Below are 24,041 nucleotides of genomic sequence, written 5' to 3' on the forward strand. Positions count from 1 at the left end.
CTACCAGAGCATGTCAGAAGCTGGGTATAGAAAGAGTCTGAGGTAGGTGAAAGTGCTGGAGAAACTCAGCAGGTGCAGCAGCATCTATGGAGCGAAGGAAATAGGCAGCGTTTCGGGCCGAAACCCTTCAGAGTCTGAAAGGTTGATGAAAACCAGGTGACGTAGGTATAAATACCATGGCTATACGAGGCTGGGTATCCTGCAGAAGCAATTCACCTTGTGACACCACAAAGTCTTCCTATAAAGCACGTCAGTGGTGTGACATCATTTTGCCACCTGTCTGGAGGAGTGCAACATCAGAAACACACTCAGCTCAGCACCATCCACAACACAGCAATCTGGAATGTCTGTAGCCAATTCCAACACCACAAATATTAATTTCTTCCACATTTAACACAAAATACACTTCAGTCACTCACCCAGGCTACTGCCAAATGTACGACCTTTACCTGAAACCTTTTGCCTGCAAAGGTATGTGGAAAATTCCTGAGAGATCAAAGTCACACACAATCCCAACATGGACAATAGACAATAGGTGCAGGCCCTTAGGCCATTCAATGTGATCATGGCTGATTATCCCCAATCAGTACCCCGTTCCTGCCTTCTCCCCATATCCCCTGACTCCGCTATTTTTAAGAGCCTTATGCCCCTGTCCCACTTAGGAAACCTGAACGGAAACCTCTGGAGACTTTGCGCCCCACCCAAGGTTTCCGTGCGGTTCCCGGAGGTTTTTGTCAGTCACCCTACCTGCTTCCACTACCTGCAACCTCCGGAAACCACCTGCAACCTCCGGGAACCTCACGGAAACCTTGGGTGGGGCGCAGTCTCCAAAGGTTACCGTTCAGGTTTCCTAAGTGGGACAGGGGCATTATCTAGCTCTCTCTTGAAAGCGTCCAGAGAACCCGCCTCCAGGGCAGAGAATTCCACAGACTCACCACTCTCTGTGAGAAAAAGTGTTTCCTCGTCTCCGTTCCAGTGATGGAGCCATCACTGTTCCTTTCAGTCCAGAGCTCATTCCCTGTAGTGCCATGGAAGTACCCTTACGAGGATTGCAACAGTTCCGGGGAACAGCTCACTAGCCTGAACACAAGACACAGCCAGGTTAACCTTGATAACCCATCATGCAAAGTACTTATTCAGTAGATAATTACCAACAAATAGGACCCACGAACAAAACACAAAATGCTGGAGTAACTCAGCGAGTCAGGTAGCATTTGTGGAGGGAATGGATTGGCAAAGTTTCAGATCAGGACCCTTCTTCAGACTGATTATGGCGGGGGGGGGGGGGGGGGAGCGGGAAAAGAGAGGTGGGGGCAGGACAAAGTTGATGAATTTGAATTGCAGATGAGATTTATGCTTATGAAACATGTAAGGAATCATTAGACGGCATCTTTGAATTCTTCCAAGTCAAAGCATACAAGGAAGTTGCTGTATTACCACCCAGTAGAGCACAAGGGAGGGGAAAGCTAATCAACTATAAATTGTAAGTCACTAGCAGGTAGCAAAAGTAGCAAAGAATCACCACAAAGTTAATAACTGGAGGTCTTGATAGATACATGGACAATACTTTTCAGTAAAATAAAACTTTAATCCTCCATGGAAATTATACGACACCATGTTAAAAACTTAAACTAAGCACTTCTGTAAAAACCCTCAAAGGTAAATTGATAAACTATGTGTAGTTTTAAACAGAATTTAATCTCGTAGACTAGTTTAGACCGAGTGAAAAATCATGTCCTCAGATTTAAAGTTTAAAAGAGTAAATTAAAAAAAAAATTTAAATGAATAAGAGAACAAACTTGACTAAACACATTTGTGTATAGAATAACAATTGGGTCAAATGTCCTACTTCTATTCCACTGATTCATTAACTAAATTGCTGTCCAAATACTTCAGTTAGGCTTGGAAAACCAAATTTGGATAAGGATTAAAAAATAAGGATTACATGTGATGGAGGTGAATCAGCATGGAATTGTTAGGAAGGAAGAGTTATAAAAGTTACAATGACATTCAGCGATGTATTCATTTTCATTCCAACAAAGGAGACTAGAAGTCAAAGGACAATTCAGGTACCAGTTGATTGGTAGTTGTTTAAAGATGTGCTAACAATTATTTTAAAATTGACCTGCTTACTGTGGAGTGCTAATAAATAGCTATAGGTTTTAAATAGACCAGGATCAAGTATACACACAGGCAATGCGATGAGAGAAAAACAAACCATGATGTTAATCTCAAAACTGTTTTTAGTTTAGATTTATTTGGGTTTAAAATTAACTCTGATCCATACCAAACACAGCCAGTCAATGAATTTGACTTCAGTTTTTTGTCTGTTCTATCAACTTGACCTGAACCCAAGACATAATCTGAAGCAGGTCTGGTTAAGTGGCCAGTCTCAATTCTTGGGATTTATGAAACATTGGGGTCCCGGGAAGGAATGATAACAGCTGAGAAGGTTATAAATAAAATTCAAGTGAAGAACCCAGTTCCTCATGATATTAAAGCATGAACTGGAGGGAACAAAAAAGACAAAGTGGAAACTTTATGAAGTACAACAAATCCCACTGATATTAATTGAAAAAAAATTACCTTTAAAGATTGTTCCAAGAAAATAGATAGCTTGGAGAAAAGTGAACGATTAATGAAAAAAATGAGGAAATCCTCATCTTTAATGGTGCCAGGTTTCTTAGAGGGTAAAATGTTCGGGTGTTGTGAATGTCTTTCAGCCTCCATCTATAATTTACTCTGACCTAAACAAATTACAGGAATTGTTTAATACTAAAATTATCACAGACATACCCTATAGCTACAAGACGCCAGAAAGTTTGCTAATAGTATAGGAAATTTTGACTGGTGTTAAACTGCCATTTAGTGACATGATACCATATTTTCAATATTGTGTGATATTTCTATGAAATGTATATTATTTTATTTAACATTTGACCAGTTCGTATTTGTATGCATAACAATCAAATATGTGTGTGATGAGTCGATGAACTGATTTAGAATAGTCAAGGTGTAATCGAGTTAAAGATATTTTGCAACATATGCTGGAAGAATGTTTCCTAGAATGAGAAAAAAAGGCGATTTCTAGCAATTATAGCAAATCTTATACTTAAAAGTATTTTGATTGATATTAGTACCAGAAAGAGGTAATGCAAACTTGATAGTGATAGTTAACTAATACAATCAAGGAGAATAAAATCAAATTCTTTGTCTCAGAAAAAAATAAATTGGGACAATAAAAAATAACTTGCAGATTCCACTAAAGATGGACAGATTAGATTGTCACTAAATTAGAACTACCACTTCAAGATTAAAGGTATTATTATATACCTTTAATTATTATTATAACTTTGATTATAAAAAGATTTCACATTGAACAAACATTCAGCTTTGATAAAATATTACAGTTAGAGTATCAATTTTAGGCTAAGCACAAGGAAGAATTGAGTGTCACACAGCGGAACAGACAGAAGGTACATTACAAACAAGCTTGAGAAGCACAAATCAGAGTCTAAGGCATTACACAGAATGCTTTTACATGGTTTTAACTACTAAAATCCATCCGAGAGCACAAAATGGTTATTACTCTGTACTGACAAAAGTTTGTAGCATATCATTGTAAACTTGAAAAATGAGATTAAGATTTGTGATAGCTTGACAAAATGTATTATCTTTGTATTAATGGATGTGGCCAAATAAATAGTTATGTGATGTGCAACGTGTTGCATCAATTCAAATATTATAAGGGGATCAGGTACAAAACAAGGTTTAAGTTGCCACATGATGCCATGTTTGCTTCATTGCTATGCCAGAATCTCTGAGTTATAGATATCACAGCCTGACTGTGAAGAAAGTGTAGTTACATTTACAGTGCACATACAGTGGTGCATCTGGTAGAGCTGCTGCCTCACAGCGTCAGAGATCTGGGCTCAATCCTGACCACGGGTGCTGCTTGCATGTTCTCCTGCGATGACTAGGTTTCCTCCGGGTGGTCCGGTTTCCTTCCACATCCTGACAAAGAGCGGGTTTGTAGGTTAATTGGCATCTGTAAATTGTTCTTATTGTTTCTTGTGTCCTATTGTGGATGCAAAAATAACATAGAACTAGTGGGAATGGATGATGGATGGTTGGTGTGGACTTAGTGGGCCAAAGGGCCTGTCCTCATGCTGTATCTTTCAATCAAGCAATCAAAAATCTCACTTTTAAGCAAGTCATTATAAAACACAAGGACAGGATGCTAGACTGTGAGACACAGAGATTATAAAGCTAGGAAACAAAATCACTTAAATTAATTTGTTCAGAAAAGGTAGAATATGGCACAGCTTCTGTGAGGTATAGATTTTAATATACATGTCATTTTTCTTACTAATATCAAAATCCCATTTTAAAAGCACACACACTTCAATTACCATTCAAACCATCTTGCACCAAGAAGGCAGAAAAGACAATAGTCGGGAAACATAACATACTTGTGTTCCTAGCACACGCAGAATGGATATTTGAATGTGCATCCTTCCAGATTTGTTTATACATTTTAATGGGGATAAAGTAGAGCAGATTGTGCAATAGGTGTGCTCATTTCTATTTTAGGCAAAGTGGATTCTTACAACCAAATAACCCACTAAAGCCAAAGCTTCCATCACCTGTAGTTCCTGTGTCTCCAAAGCCAAATGTGTACCGATGTTGGGATAGGATTCAAAGGAACAATTCAGAATGCAAGGCCAACTATTCGAATGGAACTGGAGGTTGCCAGCAATTACTTGCATGATTATATCTTTAGTGACCACTAACTATTATCAAGTATGTCACACAGTTGATAAGCATTCTGCATGTAAATTTAGCAGAATAAAATACCAACTAACATTAGAAATCTGCCCAAAGAAAGACACAAAATGTTGGAGTAGCTCAGTAGGTCAGGCAGCAACTCTGGAGAAAAGGAATAGGTGATGTTTTGGGCCATGACCCTTCTTCAGACTGAGTCAGGGAGAGGGAAACTAAAGATATGCACAGAGAGGGAGCAGTGGGTGAGGGTGTTGCAGAACATAGAGAGGAGAACTTCTTCAAAATAGGCATATCTTGAGGAGACTTTGCAGTGGAGCAGACAAATTGTGTAGGAAGGAACTGCAGATGCCTGAAAGGAATGTTAAATGTAACATTTATAAATGTTAAACTTCACATGAAAGCCATTAACATACTTGTTTACTCAATTAATGATTTTAGGTTGCTTGGATAGTAGACACATCTATTGCATGTATCAACAAACACAAGTATGTCTGTTTCTATAATACAAAAAATAGGTTTAGATCAGATCTAAAATTGACATTGACAACTATTTTCTACTAATATAACATTTACAATAGCATCCATTTCACCTCATTCTATCCTGGAGAGTCAGTTTCAGAACAATACGACTTACTTCAGATCATCTATGTTATAACAAGTGCAAGCCCAAACTACTGTCGTTTGTCCAATAACTTGACCTGATCCTCACATATTTATATATATTTTAAGCATTGCTTCTTTATTGCAAATGATAATCAGTGCATTTTTCCCCTCGCCTGATGCAAGTTTAACATGATTGACAGAGCTTTGTCCAAGCCAAGAACAAGCAGCACAGAAGCAACAACCAAATGATCTGCCTGGTCGACTTGGATAAAGACTCAACCAACGAGGCAGAGATTTTTTAAAAAAGAAATAAGATAGACATGCTAGAAATATTTTGGACAAGATGATCATTTAATATTTTTAAGTGAAAGCATGAAATATCCTACAAAAAGAGTGCAGATTGAGGAAAAAAAATTTGTACACAGGTAACTTTATTGAGAAGAACAGCATCTTAAACCATCATCTTACACGTCTGCCAATCTGAGTTCACAAGTAACACAGTCCTCGTTAGTTTGCTGCAAGGAGCTAGAACAATTGAAAATGAAGTTGGGAGCTTTACACATCTCATGTATAGCAGCAATGGTCCATGTCCATACTAAATACAATTTGAACTGCCATACATGCAAAAGTCATGATTTAAAAAGGAATCAACCCAGATGTGTTAAGTCCATCGACATCTTTTCCGTTGGCAAGTTTCCGCGTCTGCTGTGGAAGAGCTGTCAGAATCGCTTCCCGATGAGTTTGCAGCCTCATTGCCACTGCTTTCTTGATTCATTGAGAGAACCCAACCCAACTGATTGCGGAGCATGCGCTTCAGACCTGGGGGTAGCGGAAGAACCTCCAATTTGTCAATGTGTTCAGGCACGAGCTGTTGGAGCCGCAGACAGCAAAGATACTGGAGAGAAGTCGGGGAGAAACATGAACGTATCACCTTCATACTACTTCTTGCTGCAGTTGAACAAACCATTGGAAAAAACTTTTTGTTTTGCAGTTTGGTGGCTGCCATTCCTTTATAAAGAGAAAGAAATCTATTAATGCCAGCTAAGTGCACAGATATTATTATTATACAATATTTAACAATACATCAAATATTTGAGATTATTGAAAGTGCAAGTCATTGAAATGCTCGCACTTAAGATTTTGCCAGGAAGTCTCCAAATTTAAGAAAAATGCAAATATTGCCAAATTCATAATTTTCTCCATAAACAATCAGGCAGTTTGCCACATAATATGAAACTTTGAAAGGATAAATAAGATTTTCAACAGAATAAAGAAATAACATGTGATCAAATTTTTTTTCAAAACTTTAAAAATCTGCAAGCAAAACGGAACATTTACTCCCAAAATCTGAAAAAACTATTGTCCTTTATATAATACATACATTTAGAAAACTTAATTTTAATTTTTTTTAAATACAGAGAGCTGCACTTTTGGAAGTATCTAAAGTGGTACCACCAATTTATTGTTTTCAACATACATTACATTTTGAAGTGCAAGTGTCAAAGCTGTTCAGTTGGTTTGTTTTCAGGTCTCCAGCAATATAAGGGATTCCATGTGAACATTTAAGCTTTTGCAAGTTCATCAGTTATCCAGGCCACTTGGATTGTATATTACAGAAACAAATGTATCAAAGCCTATCTCATTCCTGTTGCCTTTGGCGATTACAGAGTATATAATTTAAATCTCTAACGGCAAGTACTTCATTAATTTACATTTTTGAATCAAAATTTATGTTTTTGATCAACCATTCCAATAGGTCAGTATCCTAGAGCACCTGATAATAACAATAGATAACACCAGTATTTACTCGTCAGTATTTATCCGTCTGAAGAAGGGTCTCGACCCGAAACGTTATCCATTCCTTCTCTCCAGAGATGCTACCTGTTCCGCTGAGTTACTCCAGCATTTTGTGTCTACCTACCTACACCAGTATTTATTATTTCATTTAAGATTCAGGCCATGTAAAATTGAGCTACATAAAGCTAGGTCATACCTATGCATTTCCTGTTTTTGAAGAACGTCAAGACACCATGCCACGTATCCAGGTGAATACCTATGATGGAGCCCTGACCGAATCTTGTTGAGAAGTGACTCTTGGCACCTTTGTGATGTAGAACACCTACAAAAAAATGTACATGTTTTTTTTTAAATCCAAGAAGATTATATATTTTTCAAAATGATCAAACACAAGATGGTTAAATAAATATTACACGTAATATATTGCAATGGTAATTCGCCGCATTTAAAAAAAACTTGTGGATCTTAACTATGCTCAAAATGTAGAGGTTTCAGATTTTCTTTAGTGTGGGTTCGATATAAGAAAATTTGGTCCTTTTCTCAAGGATATTTAAGAGTTACCAGAGAATGGGTACATACATATTTTGGGCAGATAATTTATCTTGTAAGAGCACGATTCCAATTCATTGTAATCTCAAATGTGAGTTTTGTCAAAAGAACACATTTCACTTTTTTCTCCTGAACTGCCATTATTTATCCATCATTAGTCTTCTAAATGCATGTTTATTTTGCAAACTATTCTTAGAATATAGCTTTATCAGCACTCAGTTGATTCCTTTCACAGTTGGACTCCGAGTGTGCTGACAGTGGAAACAATTTGCACAACAAGAAGATTGAAATAGATTAGCCAGGTGAGCAACAAATGGAATTCAAACCTGAAGAAAAGGCATCTGGTTAGGGCAAGTATGTTGAAAGAATACATCGCACATGATTTGAAACTGAGACTTATCAAGGAACCGAAAACAAGAGATGTACATGTTGGCAAATCTCTTTAGAAGGCAGGACTAATGGATGACATTGATGGCTTTTCGTTGTCTCTGTACTGTACACTGACAATGACAATTAAAATTGAATCTGAATCTGAATCTGAATTCAGGCAAGTTACAGGATGCTTTATCAAAAGGGACATTGGAATAACTGTAGGGAGGTCACGCTGATATCAAATAATGAACTATTTTACTTAATTACATTTGTTTTGATTATAGTATCACAAACAGAAAGAGATGGTTGCAGGATGTTGGCAAATTTGAAAAGCATTTAGTCTAAGCTGGTGTTCGTTATTTACAATAATAAAGGAGATATAATCAAGGTATAAGATGATGTGGCTAATATGATGTAAATAGCAAGGATCTTTACCCCCACAGATGAGTAGTGGTGGCACGATGGCGCAGCGGTAGAGCTGCTGCTTTACTGTGCCAGAGACCCGGGTTTAATACTGTCTACGGGTGCTGTCTGTACACAGTTTGCATGTTCTCCCTGTGACCACATGAGTTTTCTCCGGGTGCTATGGCTTCCACCCACACTCCAAAGACGTACAGGTATGTAGGTTAAATGGCTTCGGAAAAATTATAAATTGTCCCTAGAATGTAGGATAGCGCTAGTATATAGGGTGATCGCTGGTCAGCGCGGACTTGGGTGGTCTGAAACGCTTGTTCCCACGCTGCCTCTCTAAAGTCTAAAGAGTAGTTAGTGAATCACTGAGGGATAGCCTGAGTGATTCACTACTCATCTATGAGAAATAGCTCCTTGCTAATTATCCCATGTTGCCCATCCATAATTTATATAATAATTAGACGGAACAGTGCCAATTGAAATGTTTTAAAATATATTTAAAATATTAATAATTAAAATATTATTAAAAACGGTTTAACAATTCTGCCTGAAAAGGTTATCACATTTAAACGACAACTGCTTTAGCACTTGAAGAGCAATAACCTATATGGCTTTGTAACAGTAGGCACAGGTAAGAGTTAACATGTCAATGAGTCAACACCAGTGTGTGTTCTAATTCTCTAAAGATACGCCATTTTAAATTTAAAATGGGGGATTGGTATTCTCCATTTGAAAACGGACAAAGTTTTCCATAACAGTAGGTAGACAAAATGCTAGAGTAACTCAGCGGGACAGGCAGCATCTCTGGAGAGAAGGAATGGGTGACGTTTCGGGCAGAGACCCTTCTTCAGACTGATCATAATAGTACCTGTATAGGAGAGACCCCAACTATTTTCATCCTTTCCCAATAAGCTGCAAAAGGTGTGGCGAAATGTGTCCAGTTTGACATCAGTTGTTCCTATTCCTACCATCTAAATGGTGCACAAAAATGAGAGGTTAGGCAAACTAACAAATATTCAAGTTGCTATGGTTGGAGGTACTCAAAGAATGCAATTGAAAACATTGTCACAGCAATCATAAAAACATCATTTTCCTGCATCTTTCTTTAACAGAAACTATAATTTATTTGATGCAATAACAATTGCAAACAAATTTATTGCAACCAAATATTACAATCTTAACACACGCAAACATTTGACAATATTAAAAATTGACCAAAGGCTTGATCAGAGGAGGTCGATTTTAACAAACAACTTGGGGTGGAAAAGCTAAAATGCAGCTACTTTCAGAGTCAGGATAAAAGAGGGGAAATTCAGACAAATGACAAACATGAACAGGGATAAATTGCAGAAAATTCCCTTAAAACTTCTTATGTGCAAAGACTTAATAAAAACTTAATAAAAGGCAGCCAAAACATCAAGAGACTAACATTAACATCAATGGAACTTTAGATTCACTTTTTTTAAATTAACATTTTATTGAACCTTAAAGATCCAAGTTGAGTCACTCAATATCAAAAACATTTCAACTTGATGTTAGTTTTCCACAAATGTTAAATAACAACTTGATATCTCTCACTGCTTACAAATATATTAAATTATTTGAATAGATTCCAGATTTAAGTTCAAATTATTGGATTGTTTTATTTGACCAAATATGTATTACTGGGCAGCCAAAGACCTTTCAACACTAATTCAGTGTTAAATTCAGTTCTGATAAATCTTGGACTGAAGGTAGAATATTATAACCTTCTGATGTTGATAAATTGGCCGTGCAATATAGAACTTTAGCTTACAAGTTGAAATTGAACATTCATTTTAACTGACTATATTATAACTAATGTCAAGACTGATGCAAATATTATTACAATTTGATTAAAATATATATTTATATACACACACAGTGCCCTCCATAATGTTTGGGACAAAGACCCATCATTTATTTATTTGCCTCTGTACTCCACAATTTGAGATTTGTAATAGAAAAGAATCACATGTGGTTTAAGTGCACATTGTCAGATTTTATTAAAGGCCATTTTTTATACATTTTGGTTTCACCATGAGCAGCTGTGGTTTTACAGCTGTGTTTATACATAGTCCCCCATTTCATGGCACCATGTTTGGGACACATGGCTTCATAGGTGTTTGCAATTACTCAGGTGTGTTTAATTGCCTCCTTAATGGAGGTATAAGAGAGCTCTCGGCAACTTGTCCTTCCTCCAGTCTTTCAATCACCTTGGAAACTTTTATTGCTGTTTATCAACATGAGGACCAAAGTTGTGCCAATGAAAGTCAAAGAAGCAAATATGAGACTGAGAAACAAGAATAAAACTGTTGGAGACATCATCCAAACCTTAGGCTTACCAAAATCAACTGCAATCAAGCGCAAAGGGACTGGCAGGCCAAGGAAGATCTCCACAGCTGATGACAGACAAATTATCTCTATAATAAAGAAAAATCCCCAAACACCTGTCCGACAGATCAGAAACACTCTTCAGGAGTCAGGTGTGGATTTGTCAATGGCCACTGTCCGCAGAAGACTTCATGAACAGAAATACAGAGGCTACACTGCAGGATGCAACCCACTGGTTAGCCACAAAAATAGGATGGCCGGGTTACAGTTTGCCAAGAAGTACTTAAAAGAGCAACCACAGCTTTGGAAAAAGATCTTGTGGACAGATGAGACAAAGATTAACTTATATCAGAGGGATGGCAAGAGTAAAGTATGGAGGAGAGAAGGAACTGCCCAAGATGCAAAGCATACCACCTCATCTGTGAAACACGGTGGTGGGGGTGTTATGGCCTGGGCCTGTATGGCTGCTGAAGGTACTGGCTCACTTATCTTCATCGATGATACAACTGCTGATGGTAGTAGCTTAATTAATTCTGAAGTGTATCCTATTCTATCTGCTCAAGTTCAAACAAAAAAACTAATTGGCTGGCGGTTCATTCTACAGCAAGACAACGATCCCAAACATACTGTTGAAACAACAAGAGTTTTTCAAAACTTAAAAAATTGTAAATTCTTGAGTGCCAAGTCAATCACCTGATCTGAACCCAATTGAGCATGCCTTTTATATGCTGAAGAGAAAACTGAAGGGGACTAGCCCCCAAAACAAGCATAAGCTAAAGATGGCTGCAATACAGGCCTGGCAGAGAATCACCAGAGAAGACATCCAGTAACTGGTGATGTCCATGAATCGCAGACTTCAAGCAGTCATTGCATGCAAAGGATATGCAACAAAATACTAAACATGACTACTTTCATTTACATGACATTGCAGTGTCCCAAACATTATGGTGCCCTGAAATGGGGGGGGGGGGGGGGGACTATGGTGAAACCAAAATGTTTAAAAATGTCCTTTATTAAATTCTGACAATGTGCACTTTAACCACATGTGATTTTTTTTCTATTACAAATCTCAAATTGTGGAGTAGAGGCAAATAAATAAATGATGGGTCTTTGTCCCAAACAATATGGAGGGTACTGTACAAATAAACACACACACACACAGTAAACCCTCACAATAACAGATCACGGGGGGGGGGGGGGAAGACGATGATGTTATTGCTGATTGTGAGCTATAACCGAGTGAGGGGGGGTAAAGTTTAACACAAGGCCGGGAAGACAGATAAGCAACGTAATGGGTGGGGTTTAAACAAGCAAGAATTCAAAGCTGCAGAGCCCACAAGCAGTGCTCCAGGGATTGGTCTGTTACTCACGCCGCCTTCATGCTGCTCACTCTCTCCGTTCCCGCAACAGGAAGTACGCCACGTGACGCCAACTCGTCGGGGTCGGGTGCAACAGGAGCCTCGGTCCACTATAACCGAGATCCGCTATATAGAGGTCCGTTATAGCGGGGGCTTACTGTATATACACATACCAACACACACCTCATCCCATTATAGCCATTTTACTACACCTACCATGTCTGTACCATATACTGGAGAGGTCATTTTTATTTCCCAAAAGTGCTGTCCCTCACTCATTTCCTTGTCTCCACGAACAGCTGCAGTTCCACAACTGTAATCCATGTGGAAATTCACTTCTCTGTTCTCACAGCTCAACAGTGTGGCAGAAGACTTGGTTGAATCATCCCACATCCATTCAAAATCTGCAGGGAGGACTTGTTTTTGAACTTAAGATAACCAATAACAGTCATATTTTACTGGAGCTGACATTACTTGCAGCAAATCAGACCCGTTTACCCACATTTGCCTTTGTTACAATACACACAAAGAGGTTCAGTGAGATCTATTAATGATTTGATTACGCTCATGCTGAAGAACCTGTTGAAAGCCTAATAGATGTGATGCATGTAGTTCCCCACAACTAGAAAATAATCAAGAGTTATTTTAGTTTAGGTTAGAGGTGCAGCATGGAAAGAGTCCCTTCTGCCCATCGAGTTCATGCCGACCATCGACCACCTGTACACTAGTTCTATGTTGTCCCACTTTCGCATTCTACACACTAGGAGCAACTAGAAGCCAATTAACCAACAAACATGTACGTCTTTGGAATGAGGGAAGAAACTGGTGCACCTGAAGAAAACACACGTGGACACAGGGAGAACGCACAAACTGCATCCATAGTCATTATCGAACCTCCGTCTGATGCTGTGAGACGGCAGCTCTACCATTGTGCCATTTAGGGTGGCGCAGATAATAGAACAACATTTAAGTTCTTTTAAATTACCACACAATTCTTCATTTGCATTCTTTTGATTTAATTGTGAAAAACCTACAGTGGCTATATAACAATTATTACAGGAGTAACTCAGCGGGTCAGACGGCACCTCTGAAGAACATGGATAGATGACTTTTTGGGTCAGGACCCTTCTTCAGACTTGCTGAGTTACTCCAGCACCATGCTGCCTGACCCTTGGAGTTTCTCCAACACGTTCTGACATTTTGTGTAAACCAGCATCTTTAATTCCTTGTTTCTACAATTTAGTTTCTAAATCATTGCAGGTTCTTCAGTTTGAGTGCAATTAAGGCATAATGAGATTGTGCAGATCTTATGAATGGCTAATAAAGTGAACAGAGCAAAAATAAATGGCAATAAATTTAGATTTCCTGCACAATAACACAGCAGGAAAGATGGTGAAAATGTACAAGGGCAACAAGCTTGCAGAGTAAAAAAACACACATACAGACCAGCATCAGAGTCCTTTCAAAACTTTTTACATCAATGTCTGAAGTGTAATCTTTTAAAATATCATTATTAGCCCAAGACAAATTCAGGCTATTTGTTATCAGCTCTATTATTAACAATAGCTAAATGAGATTTAAAGTGTATCTTGGGATGTAGGTTTATTAATGTCGCATGTACTGAGGTAGTGAAAAGCTTTGCATGCTATCTGAGTAAATCAGATGATACTATACATAAATATAACCAAGCCAAACTCAAGTACAACTGATAGAGTGAAGTAAAAAATAGAGTCCAACGGAACAACACATCTCTGCAGGTATCTTCTGTTGTGAACATTTCTTATGGATGGAAGCATGTGGTATCCTGGGAGGACCTGTAGTCCAAAGAATCTGCTAGTCTAGAACCGAAAACCCTGAAGTGCTGGATTATCAGTTTTTACTATGCATCCTTAAATAATCTGCAATCCAACAAAAGAGATGACAGCAAATGAAACTTACATTCATCTTCTTCTCCACAGTGACAATCTTTCATACGATGAAAACTGCGCATGCTCCTGCAGTATCTGGTGTCATTTTGGCTTACACAGCCACAGTACGATTCCCCTGTCACCGGTAATGCTGTTGGTATTGATGGCGGCAAGTGGAATTCTGGCTCAGAATCAGAATCACTGTGCTTTAAGAGATGAAAATAAAAATCCACTTCAAACAACATTGTAAAACAAAATGAACTGCTCACCTGCAAAAACAAAAGCTTAGCTTCAAAGGAGTAGAATCAAGAGGGCAACTGAAAAATAATTTTTTGACCAAGAATACACATTTTGAAAAATGCAGCAGCCCAGGCTTCTCATATTGAAATGAACAACTTGTATATTACTGCGATGATCAGCTCTTGCGCACTAATCTACAGACTGAACTTGTCTAAACTAATAGACTAATCGCCCGGAAGTGGCGGCGCTGCCCTAGCCACTGTTTTTTCTTTTTTTGTTGTTTTCTTGTCTTGTTTTAGTTCGTAAATTTTAGTTTATTAGGTTGTGTATGTGTGTGTGGGGGGGTTGTGGCAGAAACTTGTTTTAGTCTCTTCCTTCGGGGGAATGCAACCTTTTCTTGTCGTATCCCCCGTCTCCGTCTGCGCTGAGGCCTAATGGCGGAGCTGGCGGCCTCCAACTGGGACCGACCTCGAGGCTCCGGAGGCAGAGCCAGCCGGGACTTACCAGCGCAAGGCTGGCCGACTTCGAGACTGTGGTGGAATTCCGGCTTCGGGGCTGTGGCGGCGTTGGCGACCCGACTTCGAGGCTGTGGCGGCGTTGGCGACCCGACTTCGAGGCTGTGGCGGCGGCGACCCAACTTCGGCGCCTCGGAGGTTCAGCCGCGGGCCCAGTGGACGACATAGTCGGGAGCTCGCAGGTCACAGGTTGGTGAACTGTTTTTCCGGAGCTCCCACAACAACAGCTTCGTCCGCTGAACTGGAGGGTGGTAGCTTCGACCGCCCCAGGCCGCGGAGTTTGAACCGGCGGAGCTCGGATTCAGCCGCAGGGCTGACTTACTAACCATCACCCAGCGGGGTCACAACATCGGAAGCCTGGATAGCCTCCGAGCCGAGGGAGAACAAGGAGGGAAGAGACAAAGACTTTAAGACTTTTGCCTTCCATCACAGTGAGGAGGTGCCTGGTGAACTCACTGTGGTGGATGTTAAATTTGTGTTTATTTGGGGTTTTTGTTATTTTATTATAAGTATGACTGCAAGGCACGAAATTTCGTTCAGACCGGAAGGTCTGAATGACAATAAAGGATACTTTACTTTACTTACTTTACTACTAATGTTCAAAAGATGGGCACAAAAGAAAAAAAAGGCATAAAAATATTAAATATAGATTGAATGAAATAATTTTTACTAGGCTTTTCATTGCTCCAGTTGATAAATAAGGCACCTCTTAATTACACCCATTACAGAAACATCTGAAATTTGCAAAGGGCAAAAATATATATTTTAATTATATGTGTTGCACCGTGACTAAATTTGGTACCACAAAACCAAAATTAACCGAGGCCAAAATGATGATATTCAATACTACTAGTCTATTTCCGGTCAAGGTACACATGTCATTTTAGTTTCTTCTGGACAAGAATACAATGCCTTCTTTCTCCCCATTGATTGCGTGACATGTTGAGAATCTCCAGCATTTTGCTGCTATTTCAGATTTCCAACATCTGCTGCATACTGATGGGAAACAGGGAACAAGATTGTATTTTATTGACTTACCTGACCATCCGAATCATAGCCAGGGTTAGGACCTGCTGAACCTTCGGGCAATACCACTGCCACAGTATCAGCTTCTCGAACACCACTGTACACATACCGCCAGGCACGATTATTTCTGTTACTCCGTGACATGTTTTCCTAAAATTTGCTCTGTCATGAGAAATGTACAATAGGTTAGCCAAGTGCTGGACAGTTTTTATGCATTTCAAAAAAGTAATTTTTTAAAAAGTCAAGGTAAACAACCATCCAATTGTGGACACAAGATGCTGGAAAAACTCAGCACGTTGGACAGCATCTCTGGAGAACATTGATAGGCAACGTTTCGGATCGGGACTCTTCAGACTGATTGTAAGGGGGGTACCCGAAATGTCACCTGTCCATGTTTGCCAAAAATGCTGCCTGACCCGCTGAATTACTTCAGTAATTTGTGTCCCTTTTTGTAAACCAGCAAGTGCAGTTTCTTGTTTCTAAAACTATCCAATTGTGCTGTTTTGATGAAATACTTTCTGTGGCCACTGTACACGGAGCAGAAATTAGGATACAATTACAATTCAAAGCCTGAAGAATTGTCAAATGAAGTATTTGGTTACTTATATGCCAGATTTCAGTTGCACTGGACATTACATCATCTTTTCTCTTTTTAAATCGTAAACCTTTCCCACTTGATTCAAGGCAGGTGAGTGACGCTCAAGTGTCAGTTGGAACCAAGTCTATTTTTACACAAAGTGTTGGAGGAACACAAGAGTGCCAGGCAGCATCTCTGCAGGACATGGATAGGCGTGCGGAGAGAGAGGGTGGGGGGGAGAGGGACGGTGGGGGGGGAGGGAGAGGTGAGGGGGGGGGGAAGAGTGGAGGGGAGGAAGAGGGGAAGGAGGGAAGAGGGGGTGGAAGAGGGGAGGGGGAAGAGGGAAGAGGGGAGGGGGGAAGAGGGGAGGGGGGAAGAGGGGAGGGGGGGGAAGAGGGGAGGGGGGGAAGAGGGGAGGGGGGGGAAGAGGGGAAGAACGGAGGGGGGGAAGAGGGGAGGGGGTAGAGGGGACGGGGGGTAGAAGGGAGTGGGGGAGAGGGGAGAGAGGAGAGAGGGAGAGAGGGGGAGAGGAGGGGCGGGCAGAGGAGGTGGAGACTCGATCAAAGGGTCCAGGTCAGTGTGGTGCACCAGAGCGGGAGCTGATCACGGGTCACCCTCACGGGGGGGGGGGGGGGGGGGGGGAAAGACCGCTACATACCTACCCTGCCACCAACTAGCTCCCCCCTCCACTCCACACAACTTGCCTTTGCAAACACAGGAGCAGTGGCATGGTGGCGCAGCAATAGAGTCACTGCCTCACAGTGCCAGAGACCCAGGTTCCATCCTGACTACGGATGCTGTCTGTACAGAGTTTGTACCTGCGTAGGTTTTCTCCGGGTGCTCTGGATTCCTCCCACTCCACGTTTGCAGGTTAATTGAGTTTATCCCGAGTGTGTGCAACATAGTGCTAGTGCGTAAGGGCATCGCTTCGATGGGCCGAAGGGCCTGTTTCCACGCTGTATCTCTAAATCTGCAATACCACAGAACCCGCTAAATAGCCCGCAGCACGGAACGTGTTAAGAGCTTGCTGCGGGCCGGATAAAATCTCATGGTGGGCCAGATGTGGCCCGCGGGCCATAGTTTGGAGACCCCTGTTCCATGGGTAAGCCAGTTCAGAATCCAAACTACCAAATTACTGTCCATCCCATGCATTTAAATCTTCTGGCCTACCATGAGGGACCATCAAATGCCTTACTATAATCCCCATATACAGCATTCACTGCCCATCAATCACTATTTTCTCCTCCTGAAAAACCTCAATTAAGTTAGTATGACACGGAATGCCATGGGCAAAGCCATGCTGGCTGACCATAATGATCCCATTTTCTCCGAAGTGCAAGTAAATCACGTCTCGAAGAATAGCTCTCCATGGCATCCCTATCGCCGACATGAGGTTTACCAACCTATAATTCCCCAGATTATCTCTACTTCCCTTAAACAAATAAATATTGGTCATTGTCCAGGACCTCGCCTGTGGCTAGAGAGGTTACAAAGATCTTCTCAGTGCTCCCTCAATCTCCTTTCTTGCCTCTCTCAAAACTTGGGATAGATCCCATTAGGGTCTGATCCCAAAACAAATCAAGGCATTTCACCAAATAATAGTAAATTGTTTAAAACATTGTTCAGATTTTGAAGAACAAAATATTAACCTTCTATGTAATAACGCCTTCATAATGCATTGCATATCTAATTTGTGTCTTTAAGATCATATGACAAGATTCATCGTTTCATGGTATTTCAACGATTGCATTGGATCCAATTTGTGATTCCAGCTACAAAGACAGATGTGTACTGCAATTTGTTCTTCCCCCGCACAATTAAAGCATGGAATAATCTCCACCCTACTATAGTTACCCAACCAGATGCAACTAACTTTAAGGTAGCTCTTTCTTCCCAATAACCCTTTCAGGCTTAAGTCCTCCCTGCACCACCTCCAATTTAAATTCCATTTGGAATATTTTGGAGGACCAAGAAACCAAGAACCAAGAACGATAAATAAAACTATGTAAACAAGCTGATATCAGTACATCAAAAGATTAAGGTTAACAGTATCCACCAATGTATCCTGACATTAAAATTGACATCTTAAGTATTCAGGTAACTGATGTCACTAAGCCTTAATTGTTTGTGATGGTATGGTTAAAGTTACTACGTGCTCGTGTTTTGGGGATGAAGTTTAGATTTGGGAGAAACATGAAACAAGACAGGGAGAAGCCAAGGCATTATGGGCCAGTTATGGGGCTGTCCCATTGTACGAGCTCATTCAAGAGCTCTCCTGAGTTTAAAAAACAAAACAAACTCGTGGTAAGCACGTAGAATGTACGTAGCGGGTTTGTCGGAGCTCGGAAGGTCTCTTAGCGGTTCGTAACACTAACGGCAGGTACTCGGGAAACGAGGTAAGCTCGGGAAGACTTTTCAACATGTTGAAAAATGTCCACAAGAGCCCCGAATACCTACGAGCGGCCATTACCGTAAATCTCAGAGTTCGAATCAGGGCAAACTCGGAGGAACTGTTGAATGAACTCGTAGTGGGACAGGGCCATTTGTCCTCAATTGCTACTGGAACTTATAGAATTCCCTTCTAAGTCCGAAGAAGTGTCCCGACACGAAAAGTCACCTATCCAGGTTTTCTAGAGATGCTGCCAGACCTGCTAAATTACTCCTTTTAGAATTTAATATAGAATGAAAATCTATATTACTAAAAGTCTGATCTTGACCACTTCCTGTTGTTCTGTATATTGATTTTAGAAAAAATGCTGCCACTTATAGCTGTAATATTTGGCCATCTTACTCAGAGTCCCCCTCCGCTGCGCAGGGCATGAGGATTTTTCCCATCGATGAAAAATAAAAGAGTTATTAGTGTTTAAAAAATGTTGAGATTCTCTCTCCTGAAGGCCACGCCCCTTCCGGAGGGATTATACAACCCGGACGTGTTGAGTGTCTCTGCAAAATGGGGGAAGCGAGAGGGTAACGTCTCTCAGTCTGAGCTGTGAATAGCACTGAACACATATCTACTAAACTGTGAGTGTGGTTTTACTGCCCTTATAGGATGCCCCAGTAAAGGACATCCTTTACTGCCCCAGGATTACTGCCCTTAATGTGGTTTGCAAATGAAAATATGGTTGGTTTGAAATAAAGCACAGCAAATGGTTGGTGGTGGTCGGTTTGAAATAAAGCACAGCAAATGGTTGGTGGTGGTCGGTTTGAAATAAAGCACAACAAATGGTTGGAAGTCTAAACTTGATATTGATCTTAGATAAAACGCTACCACTTACGGCTGTGATTTTTGGCCATCTTACTCAGTCGCCCTCCGCTCATGAGGTGCAGAGGATTCTTCCCATCAATTAAAAATAAAAGTGTTATTAGTGTTTAAAAAATGTTGAGAATCTCTCTCCTGTCAATCATGCCATGAAGGCCACGCCCCTTCCCGTGGAAGGATTATAAAACCCGGAAGTATGGGTGTGGCTCAGTCTCTGCAAGAGGGGGGAGGGAGAGGTCACGACTCTTTCTGAGCTGTGAATCAACTGGACACACTGAATGTCTACTTAACTGTGAGTGTGGTTTTATGGTGGTTTCACCCTGCTTGAAATGGTATGAAACTGCATTTGAATGTGGTGGCCTTGCACCCGGCATGAAATGGTGTGAAACTGCATTTGAATTTAGTGGCCTTGCACCCTGCATGAAATGGTATGAAACTGCATTTGAATTTGGTGGCCTTGCACCCTGCTTGAAGTGGTACGAAACTGCACTTGAATTTGTTGGGCTTACACCCTGCTTGAAGTGGTACGAAACTGCACTTGAATTTGTTGGCCTTGCACCCTGCTTGAAGTGGTATGAAACTACACTTGAATTTGTTGGCCTTGCACCCTGCTTGAAGTGGTATGAACTGCACTTAAATTGGGTGGCCATGCACACTGCTTGAAGTGGTATGAAACTGCACTTGAATTTGGTGGCCTTGCACCCTGCTTGAAATTGAATTTTAAGGAATAGCCGTGAGTCAACTGCCAGCCCACCAGCCGTGACCAGCCCACATCAGGCTTGAGTGACTAAGCTGCCACCCCAAGAATCCATTTGGCCCACAATGTCCATACTAGCCCTCTGGAAACCAGTCCCTTCAGCCCACAACACCCATACTAGCGCTCCAGAAAGCCACCACCCCACTGGCCACCAATATTGGAATTGGTGGAGAGGTGGAATATTGCGTTGGGGGACCAGCCCTCCCCTTCCTTTTGCTGCGTGCTAATCAGTCAGCGGAAAGACAATATACAATTACAATTGAGCCATCCACAGTGTAGATACATCGAGGGAAGTAAGGAACAGACACTCTAGCCATAATCTTCTTTACATCTGCAGATTCAATGGTAGTGTTTCAGGACTGGAAATCTGGCAAAAACATAAGAGTTTATGGATGAACCTTTAACTACATATTAGCAAGTTTGCCTCCAATGGTGGGAAAAGTTCTTAAAGGAATAGTCAGGGACAGAATTAGAGGTCACTTTAACCAAGTGTTGATTTATTGGAGATGCCAGCATAGATTTGTCAATGGATCATTTATTCATTCAAGGGATGTGGGTGGTGCAGGCTGAGCCAGCCTTTCATTGTACATCCATAATTGCCCTTGAGAAGGTGGTGATCTGCCTTTTTGAACCGTTGCAGTCCTTCAGCTGTGGGTATACCCAATTGGTGTTGAGGAGGGAGCTCCAAGGCAAAATTTACCCAGTGACAAATGAAATTAGTGCATCCTGTAGATGGTACAAACCGCTATGACTAAGCGAATGGTTGTGGACAGAGTGCCTATATCAAGCAGCTTCCACATTCTGTATGTTGTCAAGCTCCTTGTGTTGTTGAGGCTGAACTTATCCAGGCAATTGGAGAGTATTCCATCACACTTTAATTTTATTTATTAATGCAGTTACAATGAGTTAGAGAGAAATGCAGAATGTGTATGGACTTCCAAAAAGGCATTTTGATAAAGGCGACACAAAATGAAGTCGACTTCAAGATCTAATGTGTTGGAATAAAAGGATTAAACACATCGGTCAAATACAGGGAATATTAGGATTGTATCATCAGACTAGATAAGAAGTGCAGTGTAGTTACCCTTGGACTTACCAGATCTCTTAAAAAGTTTGAAATAAGGACAATACACTGTTTAGACTTTCTAAAAACTTTATCTGTATGTAAACGTTCATGGGTAGTCTGAAGAAGGGTCCCAACCAGAGATGTCACCCATCTTCTTTCTCCAGGGATGCTTGCCTGACCTGCTGAGTTACTCCAGAACTTTGTGTCTATCTTCAGTACAAACCAGCATATACAGATCCTTTCCACACGTCACCCTTCAGTGTCTTGTGTATAGCAAAACTTTTCAATCACTCATCATTTAAAAATACTTGCACTTCTATTTTGTCCTTCCAAAATGAATGACCTTAATTTTCCACGTCATAACCTCTCCCATTCCTTTAAGCCATCTATATGCCTTGAAGCTGCTCTGCATTTCCTTCACAGCCCACACTGCCATTAGCTTTGTACCAGCAACAATGTTGGATATATTACATTTGACCTCTATATCACAATCACTGAAACGTATTGTGAACAGATGAGGGCCCAGCATCAAGCCCTGCAACACCCTATTAATCACAGCCAATCTAAAAATATCACATTATTCCAAATGTCCTTTAACTAATCCTCAACCCACAATTTATAGAATACCCTGACAATGTGCAGTCCGACCCAATACCTGTAGCAACTTGTTGAAGGTCTAATTTAAAGGCCCACAAGTCCAAATTAACTTATCCAATCGTTTATTTCCAAGGTAATAATTTTAATAGATTGCAGCAATTTCCTACTACAGGTGCCAGGCTTACATAAGAAATAGAAGGCTATTTGGCCCTTTGTTCTGAAATTCATTACAGCGAGATAGTCAAGTATTCAATAACAATGTTCAAACCAGCATTTTTTTTTTTTGCTTGTTGACCAGACAGCTTTTTGTGTACAAGAACAAGTAAGCCCCTTTGAACATCATCCAAACATTACCCAAAATCTAACCATTTAGCAATATATTCCACCTTCCATTCTATGCACCAAATATTTCCACATTATATTCCATTGATATGATTTATAGCTTCCTATTTTCTTTATGTCCCCTCCATTAGTGGTCTCCTTATATGTTAATAATTTGTACTTGAGTATACAGGGTTCAAATTTATAGATGAAAAATGAATGCATAATGAAATATGATGCAATAAATTGCAAGATGGATAGTAATAAATAAGTGGCAGATGAAATTGGAATAGAGGAAGCTGCAAGGAGATTTGATGGAGAATAAAATCATGGTCAGAAGACCAAGTAGTGTTTCATTTTAGTGATATAACTTCACAATTAAGGGAATAATAAAAGTTCAAAAGCAAAATAAAAATCATATCTAGATAAAGACCATGTTTGCCATCAGTTACTTATATGTTATATAGTACAATGAAATTCAAGAAAATTCTGAATTACACCCTCAAGCTGATAAACAGATCTGCGTTTTATTTGAACCATTATCATCAACTTCACAAACATATTGGCAAAATAAGGATGCTGCTCATCTGAAACAAAAAAAAGAGGGCAATCTTCACCAACTATTGCCGTGCTCTCGTCACCTAGCAGGGTTGGGACAAGCCCTCGCTACATTATGAAGACATGAAATGTGCAGCTATTGTAATTTAAAGTAAAAAGGGAGACCGGTGGTTTTTTGATCATTATTATTTAGAGACTAAAAAATAAGGACCCTGCCTCCAAGCACTCGATTAGAAAGGCCAAGTATCCATTATTACAATTACGTTGCGCAAGTTCATTATGCATTTGTTCACTGGTGACAGACTCTGCCTTGTAAACAAAAACTCAGCAAAGGATCCAACCACCTCTCTTTCTGTCCTCCAAATTAAATGGTGGGCGGTGCATTTATCCCGAGTTGATCAGGAGGGTGAATCCCAATGACTGCAGCTTGTATGAAGCTGCCGTGGGTTGTGGAGTGGAAGAGGGGGACGGGGACGTTGTGACAAGCAGCTGGCTGGCCGCAGGAAAGCAGGACAAGCGGGCGTGAGAGGGATAGCCGGGCGATGGGGATGGGGACGGGGAGGGGTCGTTTTAGAAGGTGAAGTGGAAACGCGGGACGGGGAGTGGTGGGAGGGAGGCGATGGGTGGCGACTGGAGGGAGAGCTGAGGGGGTAGTGCGACAGGTGGCGGCGGAAAGGCGATGAGTGGGAGATGCACCCGGGGGTGTGGCCCCGGATCCGCAGGCCCGATGCACCGCCATCACCACAAGCTTCCCCCAGCAGCCGCCCGTGACTGACTGACTCACTCACCCACCTGGGTCAAGGAGGTGAACTTTCGCCGCCTTGCGAATGTGGAATTAATATTGCAGCAGCCGCTAAGGGCGGGGGTCGTATTGTCGGGTCGGGGCCGCTGTGTTTGTTTATTGTGCATCGAGCGAAGCTTCTCAACCCAACTTCAAAGCCCGCCCCGGTCACGCGCCCAGCCGCCCTCCGATACGTCCGCCAGGGCCCGA

The 24,041-nt window shown here is 40.9% G+C and overlaps 1 protein-coding gene and 1 long non-coding RNA gene across 2 annotated transcripts; one reads left to right on the plus strand and one right to left on the minus strand.

The window, feature by feature from the left end:
* The first annotated feature begins 894 nt into the window (after positions 1-894).
* Positions 895-3,721, plus strand: LOC116985607. The gene is made up of 2 exons (XR_004415308.1): positions 895-1,238; positions 1,295-3,721. It is a non-coding gene; the product is annotated as an uncharacterized LOC116985607 (long non-coding RNA).
* Positions 3,722-5,720: 1,999 nt separating this feature from the next.
* On the minus strand, positions 5,721-24,019 carry spsb3 (splA/ryanodine receptor domain and SOCS box containing 3). Its single transcript, XM_033040456.1, has 7 exons — positions 23,843-24,019; positions 15,928-16,077; positions 14,166-14,340; positions 12,444-12,631; positions 9,386-9,488; positions 7,382-7,507; positions 5,721-6,396 (listed from the first exon to the last, which is right to left on the minus strand). The coding sequence occupies exons 2-7, from the start codon at positions 16,057-16,059 to the stop codon at positions 6,050-6,052; spliced, it is 1,071 nt and encodes a 356-aa protein (XP_032896347.1). The 5' UTR covers positions 16,060-16,077; positions 23,843-24,019; the 3' UTR covers positions 5,721-6,049.
* Positions 24,020-24,041: the final 22 nt, after the last annotated feature.

The sequence above is a fragment of the Amblyraja radiata genome, chromosome 22, assembly GCF_010909765.2.
Source record: "Amblyraja radiata isolate CabotCenter1 chromosome 22, sAmbRad1.1.pri, whole genome shotgun sequence".
Lineage (NCBI taxonomy): Eukaryota > Metazoa > Chordata > Chondrichthyes > Rajiformes > Rajidae > Amblyraja > Amblyraja radiata.

Bases quoted from the DNA above. Each gene is read 5' to 3' on its own strand.
- spsb3 (XM_033040456.1), bottom strand. From the start codon at position 16,059: ATGTCACGGAGTAACAGAAATAATCGTGCCTGGCGGTATGTGTACAGT. The intron at 14,341-15,927 runs GTAAGTCAATAA...CATCTCTTAAAG, and splicing joins GCTATGATTCGGATGGTCAG to CACAGTGATTCTGATTCTGA. The intron at 7,508-9,385 runs GTACTATTATGA...ATTTTTTTGTAG, and splicing joins TTGGGGTCTCTCCTATACAG to GTGTTCTACATCACAAAGGT.